At 36.2% G+C, this 12,460-nt stretch overlaps 1 protein-coding gene across 3 annotated transcripts in view; it reads right to left on the bottom strand.

Annotated features, from left to right (window-relative positions):
* The window catches only part of LOC145294135 (nesprin-1-like), a 1,091,614-nt gene that overhangs the window by 266,096 nt on the left and 813,058 nt on the right, over positions 1 to 12,460 (bottom strand). For all 3 annotated transcript variants that reach the window (XM_080141241.1, XM_080141242.1, XM_080141243.1), the window contains one exon: positions 9,103 to 9,429. In XM_080141241.1, the coding sequence (XP_079997367.1) occupies positions 9,103 to 9,429 (327 nt within the window). The remainder of the gene's footprint in view (positions 1 to 9,102; positions 9,430 to 12,460) is intronic.

The raw sequence follows: 12,460 nt of genomic DNA, 5'->3' as shown, positions 1-12,460 counted from the left end.
ACCTGAGCAGGGTATCCTGTTTACGTAGACGGTCATTACTGGTTGCGCCTTGTTCAAATTTTGCTCGGGGAGCAGGGCGGCGCTGACGTCCTCTCCCCTGATACGTTTCCCGCACAGTTTTGGGCTAGATGCCCCAAACCGCCACACTTAAAACAGCGCACACGCCCCCTGTTGGTGCAATTCCTTGCAAAATGTCCGCGTCGGCCGCAGCGAAAACATTTCCCATTGCTTGCAGGGTTCTGATTCGGAATCTCCCGAGCGCCAATCTGGCCTGTCTGTGTCGCCATCACAACTGGTTCCCCCAGGTCCTCCTCATCTTTGATGATGGCTCCATCAAGTGTTCCATGGTCGTTGTTGAAACGCTGGTTGAGGCTCTCAGTAGCTACTTCACCCGAGTGGGAAGGCCCGCCACAAACGCGTACGCGAGCGTCCGGATTTTACAGTGGACTACGACTCGCGCAAGAGGGCCTGGATTGCATCTTGGAAGTGGACCGAGGGAATGGCACCGACTAAACTCAAGAATGGGGTTGCAGAGTACCCTATACCCAGTGAGGCCCGAGCAGAATACGAAAGGGAACTAAAGGCGTGGATCCAAGATGGCTGGTTAATCCCCTACCCTGAGGACAAGCTTGGGCCTCCGAAGGGTCTAATACCCTTGATGGCAGTAGTCCAGCATAACAAGTCGAAAGTACGGCCCGTGCTGGACTATAGGGAGCTTAACAAGCATATTGAAGCCTACACTGCCGATGCTGACGTATGCGCCAGTAAGTTGAGGGAATGGCGCCAGAAAGGCACTAATGTCTCAATATTGGATTTGCGAAAAGCCTATTTACAGGTGCGAGTTGATGAGACGTTGTGGCCGTTCCAGACAGTTTGGTTCCAGGGGCAGAGGTACTGCCTTACACGCCTTGGCTTTGGCCTAAATGTGGCACCACAGATCATGAAGACTATTGTCAACACAGTATTGTCCCAAGAAAAGCCCATGAAGGACTCAACGTCAGCTTACATTGATGACGTATACGTCAATGAAGATGTACAGTCTGCGTCGTGTGTAAAAGAAAAGTTGGCTCAGTTTGGTCTGGAATGCAAGAATCCCGAACGTTTAAGGGAAGGAGCACGTGTATTGGGATTGGATGTTTATGAAGAAGATGGCACCCTACAATGGAGGCGTGGCAGTGAAATTCCAAGCATCCCCAACCTCGTTACAAGGCGGACCGCTTTTTCTTGGTGTGGAAAACTTGTTGGTCACTTACCGGTCTGTGGCTGGCTCCGCGCAGCTGTTGGTGTGATTAAACGCAGAGCAAATTTAACAACCACGGGTTGGGATGACATATCCGATGATGTCCTACTAACTCTGATGATTAAGGAGACACTGGAGAGAGTGAACAAGAAGGACCCTGCCTGTGGGCGATGGTGTGTTAACGGAGACAACGTAGGTGTGTGGGTTGATGCCAGTTCTTTGGCGTTGGGAGTATCGTTGGAGCAAGGAGGAAACGTGTTCGAGGATGCGTGTTGGCTGCGGCCTGTAACAGATTCTCAGCATATCAACCTGGCAGAGCTGGACGCTGTTGTAAAGGGGGTAAATCTGGCCCTGCAGTGGCAGTCTAAGAAGTTGACCTTGTACACAGATTCTCTCTGTGTCTACCACTGGGTGTCTGACACACTTTCAGGACGGACACGAATACGTACCAAGGCAGCAAGCGAAATGTTAATATGAAGAAGGCTAGACACGCTAAAAAACCTGGTATCTGAGTATGGGCTATCACTGAGCGTCACTCTGGTGCCATCACATTGTAATCGTGCTGACCAACTGACCCGTGTACCTCACAAATGGTATGAAGCCGCGAAGATGGGAATGGAGATTACTGCTCGATCTTGTGCAGTTGCAATCGACCCATGTCAAATACAAAAAATTCATGCACAGAGCGGACATCCGGGTATCAAGAGGACCCTTTATTTTGTGAGGCGTGCATACTCAGCAGTGACCAAGATGGATGTCAGACAGATCGTCAGAAATTGTGAGGCTTGCCAGTCTATTGATCCTGCACCAGAGCGATGGCAGAAGGGTCGCTTGGAAGTTGAGAGTGTGTGGCAGCGGCTGGCCATGGATATTACCCATTACAGTGGCAAGCCCTTTCTAACTCTCATTGATTGCGGGCCTACGAGATTTGCGGTGTGGCGGCAGATGACCAGACAGGATTCAGCAAATGTTGTTCGCCACCTATCATCCATTTTTTTTGAGCGAGGTGCGCCGGAAGAGCTCCTGACTGACAATGATGCAGCGTTTTGTAGCCAGCAAGTCCGGCAGTTGTTAGATGAGTGGGGCGTCCGACTACGGTTGCGATGTGCGCATGTGCCGTCAGGAAATGGCATTGCTGAAAGAAGCCATCGCAGCATCAAGAGAATTGCTGCCAGGAAGCGATGTACTATTGCGGAAGCAACATATTGGTACAACATTACGCCAAAGGACGGGACGTCCCCTTCAACCGCACCTGCGAATGCTATTTACACGTACCGAGTCGGAGTGAAGGGAATCAACACTGCGCAGCCAACTGACAAGGGAACATATAACAGGTATGAAGCGGGAGATCCAGTGTGGGTGCGGCCTCCAGGAAATCGGTGCACCGACAAGTTTAAGCGAGGACACATATCTGGAGTGATTAGCCAGCAGTCTGTTTTGGTCGATGGAACCCCACGACATGTGCGAGATCTTCGCCCAGCTACCGAGGTGCGTCATACAACTACAGAAGAAAGCAGTGAAGCGTCTAGCGATGAGCTGCCGATGCACGGATTCAGTGAGCCCCTTCCAGAGACTGATAGCGATACTTCATCTGATGAGGCGGATCCAGAGCCCGAATCTGAAACAGTGAATGTACCTCTTCGCAGAAGCACACGCACTAAAAGGCCCCCCCCCAGTGCTCTCTATGTGATCGTCAGATCAGGGGGGAGTGTAACATGCATCCAGGAGATAAGCGCCCGCGTGTTTGCGTGTTGTGTGGGTACGTGGGAGAGACGGATGAGGGGAAAAAGACTTACCTCGAGACCAGCTCGGCGTTACCGACCAAAAATAGAAAAGAAGGACCAAGATGGCGACCGCCGTCTTTTGTAAAGTATGATGTCTCGCAAAGTCACACGAATTCTCGGAATATGCAAATTTAGCCGGCCTAGAACGACGATAAAAGCGGGTGAGGGGAAAGACGTGGGCAGTGACGATTGAGTTGGCTGGGGAATCGTGTGGCTGTTGCTTCTTGTGCCGTGTTGAGGATATCTTACCGTGTTAAAGAGAGAGTCGGGCGCCATCTTTAATTTTTCTTTACACTTTTTCGTTACACATACATTACTCAGTCCGTAGATAAAACGAAACCCCCAAGAATCACAGAACTGTATAAATGTCTCCCTCATCCTCAGAATCGTTACCTTCATCATAAATGTACCCGTTATATATGTGCCCCAATATGTACCCTCTACGCAACAATAATGTATTAATCGTTAATGGTGTAGATTGGGTAGAATTTGATTTTATAAGGGGACGGTTCAACAAGAACTTGTTTATATTGGACTTGAAGGCTACGATATTGTAGTTGTCCGGGAAGCAAGCTAGTGGAAGAGTGTTCTACAGATGGGCAATTCTAAAAAATAAACATTGTTCCTGGAATCTGTATTTAAGTTTAGTCACAGGTAGAGAGTTGGGGAAATTGTTGATAGTGGTTGTAGCTAGTAAAGTATTTTTTGTGAAAGTCCGGTAAGATTGGAACTAGATGAGTTGCCATGAAAACAATGATAGAGCAGAGACCGGCTTGCAACGACTTTTCTGTTGGAAAGAGGTGGCAATGAAGAGAAAAGGGCATCACCTATTAGGTTTTGAAACCGGTTTTGAACTCTATCAAGGCTGGATAGTGTGTACAAAGCAGCTCCTGCCGAGATGTGGCAACAGGAATCCATTTTAGGGTGTACCTGGCTCTTATACAGATAGAGGATTGCATCGGCAGTGAGATATCTACTAGAGCGCTATAATGATTGATTTTAGCTGCCTTAAAATTAACCAACCACCTTTTTCCCTATTGCACCACGTTCTCAAGATCAGAAGAGAGAGAATCAGAAAGATCTTGGCTATTGCTTACCTTTGAAGTGTTGCAAAAGATTGTGGTGTCGTCTACAGAAATGTCTACGAATAATCTAAACATGTGATTTGGGAGATCATTGATGAAGATCAGGAAGAGAGTTGGGCCCAGGATGGAACTTTGAGGGATGCCAGCGTTAATATTATGAGTTTCTGATTTCTGCCCATCAATGACTACTTTTATAAGCCTGTCAGAGAGAAAGGATTTAATAATTGAGAGGACATTTTCAGCTATTCCATAGCTGGCGATCTTGTGAAGTAGACTTTTATGCCATACTCTATCAAAAGCCTTTGATATGTCAAGAGCTATTGCTCTAAAAACGAAGTCCCTGTCGAGTGATTCAATAATCCTGCATGATATTGCAGTTAGTAAAGCTCTAGATATCGAAGAATAGAAAGCATATTGCATGTCACTGAACAGGTCATTTTTGCTGAGGTGGTTGACCACTTCTGTTTATCACAAATTCCAGCAACTTACTCATGATGCCCAGGGAACTGATTGGTCTGTACTGAGTGGGAGATGACTGATCTCCAGAATTGTTAAATACGGGGCAGACTGATGAAGTTTTCCCGGGTGTTGGGAAGCATTTCTCCTTAAGGCAACGTTTAAACAGCTTTGTAAGTATGGGAGCTAGTTCTGGTTGAAGTTTTTTGAAGACTACGATTGGAATACCATCGAGCCCAGTTGTTTTGCTGGAATCAAGGTTTTTGGTAAGTTTAGCAACATCACATACAGATATTTATATGTCACATAGTGCATTTTCAGTCATAGGATGAATTACGGGGGGGGGGGGGCTGATTGCAAAGGGTAGGATTTTCTGCAAAGTTCTTGTTTGTTATTTGCCAAAAATGGTGGGAACAAAGCAGCTTTAAACTTGACATACTGAGCATACAAATATCTTGCAGTCTTTAGTACTCTTTTACAATGGTTGATGGCAGTGCTAAAGATGACTTTGGTTTGACAACATCTATTACATTGGAAGCAATGGAAATATTGATTTCTGTGGGCAATGGCAGCAGCACATTCTGGGGTGAACCATGGCTGGCTGTTGGGCTTTTGCTAGAATTTCTTGCAGGGTATGAAGCAGTCTATACCAACAATATAGCATGTAATGTGTTCATATTGTTTTTATGTAATGTGTTCATATTGTTTTTATGTAATGTGTTCATATTGTTTTTATGTAATGTGTTCATATTGTTTTTATGTAATGTGTTCATATTGTTTTATGTAATGTGTTCATATTGTTTTTATGTAATATGTTCATATTGTTTTATGTAATATGTTCATATTCTTTATGTAATATGTTCATATTCTTTATGTGATATGTTCATACCGTTTAATGTGATATGTTCATGTCGTTTAATGTAATATGTTCATGTCGTTTAATGTGATATGTTCATATCGTTTAATGTAATATGTTCATGTCGTTTAATGTAATATGTTCATACCGTTTAATGTGATATGTTCATATCGTTTAATGTAATATGTTCATGTCGTTTAATGTAATATGTTCATGTCGTTTAATGTAATATGTTCATGTCGTTTTATGTAATATGTTCATGTCGTTTAATGTAATATGTTCATGTCGTTTAATGTAATATGTTCATGTCGTTTAATGTAATATGTTCATATCGTTTAATGTAATATGTTCATATCGTTTAATGTAATATGTTCATGTCGTTTAATGTAATATGTTCATGTCGTTTAATGTAATATGTTCATGTCGTTTAATGTAATATGTTCATGTCGTTTAATGTAATATGTTCATATCGTTTAATGTAATATGTTCATGTCGTTTTATGTAATATGTTCATGTCGTTTTATGTAATATGTTCATATTCTTTATGTGATATGTTCATACCGTTTAATGTGATATGTTCATGTCGTTTAATGTAATATGTTCATGTCGTTTTATGTAATATGTTCATGTCGTTTAATGTAATATGTTCATATCGTTTAATGTAATATGTTCATATCGTTTAATGTAATATGTTCATGTCGTTTAATGTAATATGTTCATGTCGTTTAATGTGATATGTTCATATCGTTTAATGTAATATGTTCATGTCGTTTAATGTAATATGTTCATGTCGTTTAATGTAATATGTTCATGTCGTTTTATGTAATATGTTCATGTCGTTTTATGTAATATGTTCATGTCGTTTTATGTAATATGTTCATGTCGTTTAATGTAATATGTTCATGTCGTTTAATGTAATATGTTCATGTCGTTTAATGTAATATGTTCATGCCGTTTAATGTAATATGTTCATGTCGTTTTATGTAATATGTTCATGTCGTTTTATGTAATATGTTCATGTCGTTTTATGTAATATGTTCATGTCGTTTTATGTAATATGTTCATGTCGTTTAATGTAATATGTTCATGTCGTTTAATGTAATATGTTCATGTCGTTTAATGTAATATGTTCATGTCGTTTTATGTAATATGTTCATGTCGTTTTATCTAATATGTTCATGTCGTTTTATGTAATATGTTCATGTCGTTTAATGTAATATGTTCATGTCGTTTAATGTAATATGTTCATGTCGTTTAATGTAATATGTTCATGTCGTTTAATGTAATATGTTCATGTCGTTTAATGTAATATGTTCATGTCGTTTTATGTAATATGTTCATGTCGTTTAATGTAATATGTTCATATCGTTTAATGTAATATGTTCATGTCGTTTTATCTAATATGTTCATGTCGTTTTATGTAATATGTTCATGTCGTTTAATGTAATATGTTCATGTCGTTTAATGTAATATGTTCATGTCGTTTTATGTAATATGTTCATGTCGTTTTATCTAATATGTTCATGTCGTTTTATGTAATATGTTCATATCGTTTAATGTGATATGTTCATATCGTTTAATGTAATATGTTCATGTCGTTTAATGTAATATGTTCATGTCGTTTAATGTAATATGTTCATGTCGTTTTATGTAATATGTTCATATCGTTTTATGTAATATGTTCATGTCGTTTTATCTAATATGTTCATGTCGTTTTATGTAATATGTTCATGTCGTTTAATGTAATATGTTCATGCCGTTTAATGTAATATGTTCATGTCGTTTTATGTAATATGTTCATGTCGTTTTATGTAATATGTTCATATCGTTTAATGTAATATGTTCATGTCGTTTAATGTAATATGTTCATGTCGTTTTATGTAATATGTTCATGCCGTTTAATGTAATATGTTCATGTCGTTTTATGTAATATGTTCATATCGTTTAATGTAATATGTTCATGTCGTTTTATCTAATATGTTCATGTCGTTTTATGTAATATGTTCATGTCGTTTAATGTAATATGTTCATGTCGTTTAATGTAATATGTTCATGTCGTTTTATGTAATATGTTCATGTCGTTTTATCTAATATGTTCATGTCGTTTTATGTAATATGTTCATATCGTTTAATGTGATATGTTCATATCGTTTAATGTAATATGTTCATGTCGTTTAATGTAATATGTTCATGTCGTTTAATGTAATATGTTCATGTCGTTTTATGTAATATGTTCATATCGTTTTATGTAATATGTTCATGTCGTTTTATCTAATATGTTCATGTCGTTTTATGTAATATGTTCATGTCGTTTAATGTAATATGTTCATGCCGTTTAATGTAATATGTTCATGTCGTTTAATGTAATATGTTCATGTCGTTTTATGTAATATGTTCATATCGTTTAATGTAATATGTTCATGTCGTTTAATGTAATATGTTCATGTCGTTTAATGTAATATGTTCATGCCGTTTAATGTAATATGTTCATGTCGTTTTATGTAATATGTTCATGTCGTTTTATGTAATATGTTCATATCGTTTAATGTAATATGTTCATGTCGTTTAATGTAATATGTTCATGTCGTTTAATGTAATATGTTCATATCGTTTAATGTAATATGTTCATGTCGTTTAATGTAATATGTTCATGTCGTTTTATGTAATATGTTCATATCGTTTTATGTAATATGTTCATGTCGTTTTATCTAATATGTTCATGTCGTTTTATGTAATATGTTCATGTCGTTTAATGTAATATGTTCATGCCGTTTAATGTAATATGTTCATGTCGTTTTATGTAATATGTTCATGTCGTTTTATGTAATATGTTCATGTCGTTTAATGTAATATGTTCATGTCGTTTTATGTAATATGTTCATGTCGTTTAATGTAATATGTTCATATCGTTTAATGTAATATGTTCATGTCGTTTTATCTAATATGTTCATGTCGTTTTATGTAATATGTTCATGTCGTTTAATGTAATATGTTCATGTCGTTTAATGTAATATGTTCATGTCGTTTTATGTAATATGTTCATGTCGTTTTATCTAATATGTTCATGTCGTTTTATGTAATATGTTCATATCGTTTAATGTGATATGTTCATATCGTTTAATGTAATATGTTCATGTCGTTTAATGTAATATGTTCATGTCGTTTAATGTAATATGTTCATGTCGTTTTATGTAATATGTTCATGTCGTTTTATGTAATATGTTCATGTCGTTTTATGTAATATGTTCATGTCGTTTTATGTAATATGTTCATGTCGTTTAATGTAATATGTTCATGTCGTTTTATGTAATATGTTCATGTCGTTTTATGTAATATGTTCATGTCGTTTTATGTAATATGTTCATGTCGTTTCATGTAATATGTTCATGTCGTTTTATGTAATATGTTCATGTCGTTTTATGTAATATGTTCATGTCGTTTCATGTAATATGTTCATGTCGTTTTATGTAATATGTTCATATCGTTTTTACGTAATATGTTCATGTCGTTTTATGTAATATGTTCATATCGTTTTATGTAATATGTTCATATCGTTTTATGTAATATGTTCATGTTGTTTTTATGTAATATATTAATATCGTTTTATGTAATATGTTCATGTTGTTTTTATGTAATATCAACACAAACTAAGAACACTTAAGGTTGAGTTATTTTTCTTACCTTGTAGACATGGAACTGCTGTTTGATGGCATTTAAATCATTCCAATCGATTTCATCACGTGTCTTCTCCTCAGCCTGATCAAGCCAACGTTCTAAACTGTCGGCATCCTCATTAAAATGCTTGAGTAGCACCTGTGTCTCCTCAAGTTGCTGCGTCTTGATTGAGACAGATGCTTGTAAAGCTGCATGACGTTTGTTTAGCGAGGCAAGGGCATGCTGAACTTTTTGCCTTTCGATGCTATCAGGACTGCTATGAATAAGCTGCTCCCCAACCGTTCGAACATTAGCTAGTTTGCTTTTCAGGGAATCAAATTCAACCAGAAGTTCCTGAAAGAGACGATGTACAATTAAAAGCAAAAAAGACAGATAACAAAAGAGTTTGTGACTAAGAAATATTTCTAGTGACAAAAAGAAAACAGGATTTTTTGTTGTTTTATAACTCATTTTGTGCGTTTCATAAAACCTAGTCTAGAGTATGCATTCAGATTTTTTCAAAATACCTTGATGGATAAAGAGATGACTGTTTCTACATGAACACTGACCCCATGACAATGTTATAAGCAGTGGAGAAAAGTAAATATACTTATTCAAATATCCTGAGTAATGTAATTGCAAAATATATATAGTTATGAGGTTTATCTTAAAATCTTAGGAATTTGTGATCAGACAGGAATTATATATATATATATATATATATATATATATATATATATATATATATATATATATATATAACATAAAGCTGAATGTGTGTGTGTGTGTGTCTGGTCACGAATAGGCTCCTATATGGTTAACTATTTTAAAAAACTGATTACATATAATGATAGAAGATGTATCGAGACACAGGAATGGGTAGGTTTTATCTGGCAGAACGGTGGTTCATTAAAATTGTGGGGTCTGCGTTCGCGCCTGGTCCACAAAGTATGGAAATAAAAAATTAAAAAATTAAAAAAAACGTTTACAAGTGTTTTTGATATAGATGTACATCATAATACTTTGATAAGTATGTTTTAACTTTGATAGAGATGGTATAATTATGGGGCCTGCGTTCGCGCCTGGCCTCCATAGAATGGAAATAGGCACAGACTTTAATAAAGACTTCATATCTATCTGCGTAAGTATACTTTGATAATTATGTTTCAGTTTGAAGAAATATGGTATAATCAAATTATGGGGTGTTCGTTCGCGCCTGACCTCCATAGAATGGAAATATGTCACAAAGTTTAACAAGGTTTTTTAATATAAATCCACAGAATATTGTGATAAGTGTTTCAGTGTGAACAGGTATGGTATAATGAATTATGGGGTCTATCTATTTTATTTTTACTTTCATCATATTTTGCTTTGGTTTTGATACCCCCAAATTCAACCCAAATTTACAACCATTCCTTTTCATAACCTATCATACTTTCATAAATTAGAGTCCATTTTCTGTAGGCTGTTTTTTAACCCAGTCAACGACGGGTACTTTTGCTAGTATATATATATATATATATATATATATATATATATATATATATATATATATATATATATATAATAAAGTAAAATCGATTTTTACATTCAGACATTATAGTTTAAGAACCAAAACCTTCTATGTGATAATCTGTTCCAACATTCAATTAGGCTAATCCCTCATACATGTTGACATAATAATAACCGATTATTTCTGCATAAGAAAACAGATCTGTAAAAATAATGTACCAAAATCTTAACATGCTGGAGGAACTGTTTTGCACGAAAAATAAATATTCGAAACTTGGAACGAAACTTTGTTGTTATTCTTTTATATGTGCTCTGTTGTTATGTTTGACAAACATTGAGCTTTTAAGCAAAAAGGTTTCGTATACAAAACATATTTTGCAAAAATATGTAAATAAAATCGAATTTTACACTCAGAATTTATAAGTTAAGAACGAAAACCTTCATATGCTAATCTGTTCTGGCATCAGGCTAAGTCATGTTTCCACAAATTATGCATTTGGTCTTGTTTCAATATTTATTTTATTTTCTCTGGATTAACTGATTCTCCCACATAAATCTTTGAAAAAAGAAAATGACTGCCATTTTCATTCTACTTTTAATATCTACTCCACTCGAAACATTGAGTCATTTCTTAATAGGGAAATTTTGGTTAAATGACCTTAATTATTCCATTTTGTCCTTCTTAATACTGTTTCCATAATACAGTAGCTTTTAAATCTATATCACGATCCCTTCCACGGATTAATAGAATATTTCCTCGTCATCCTGAATGCCTGTTGCTCTAAACACATTGTGGATTAGTGAATTATACATTTACGAACAGATAATCGCAAATCTGCTTCCACATAAAGCATTTTTTCAATGACAAATAAACATTGATTATTTCTGCGATTTTTCATTTAGGGATTTTTATCCTGAGCTCCCTAAATCAACAGAGATAAAGCCATTCCTGTAATGATTCGGTCCTTGTTGATTTTGAGGTGTTTTTCATATTTCTGTGCAGTTCTAGGAAGTCCATCTTCCCAGGCCTACCTTTCTCTTTGAGAAGGGGGTAGTTTATTACTAATCTCCTGAGGCGTCCTTACCGACGAAGCTGCCCAGGCACTTATTGCAGGTCAGAGTGCCCCTACTCGGGGGCGCTAACTTCTCAATCCCACTTTCCGACCCTGATGTCAAAGTTCTTGCAGTGAAATACAACTAAATATTTTTTTTTTTTTTTTTTTTTCGTTGTTGTTTTCTACTAAAATAAATTATTTAAAAACTATTTTAAAATCTTGTGGAAAATCCCACTCTCCAAACAAAATTGCTTCAGGCTATAAGGATTTTTCTGGAGTCGAAAATTCATTCGGCAATATTCTGCATCAGATATGTTCTTAAAACCACATTTTCAATATAAAATATTTGTAATGTATTTTCGAAGAACACACAGAATTATAAGCAAAGACAAAAAAAAAAAAACATTGATTATTACTGACGTTTCGTTTCTTTAATTTCGATTTTTGAAACGCTATATTCGATATTATTCATGGAAAATCACGCTCTTCAAATAAAATTTTAAAAATTTCCTCAGTCTAGAAAGATTTCTCTGTAGGCAGAAATAAAAACAATTTCTTCACTAATATTCTGTATTGGAGACGTTATTATAATAGCATGAGTTAATTTTCAAATAATGTTAGGTTACGTCCCAAAAATGTGGGTCAAGTGAACTTTTGCTTTTACAATATCAGTAAAGGAATATTTGTGGCTGTTGGGTCTTTCGTTGGCGGTATTTTCGGTTATCTATATATCTAAAATTATCTATAATCTAAAATTGAAAATATCTGCGTGTGTGTGTGTACATTTCTCTACCAAATAACTATCAATTTTCGGTCTA

Source organism: Euprymna scolopes, chromosome 15 (assembly GCF_053919585.1).
Source record: "Euprymna scolopes isolate OS-2025 chromosome 15, ASM5391958v1, whole genome shotgun sequence".
NCBI lineage: Eukaryota > Metazoa > Mollusca > Cephalopoda > Sepiida > Sepiolidae > Euprymna > Euprymna scolopes.
The sequence above is the reverse complement of the archived record's forward strand: the minus strand, read 5'-3'. Positions and strand labels throughout refer to the sequence as shown.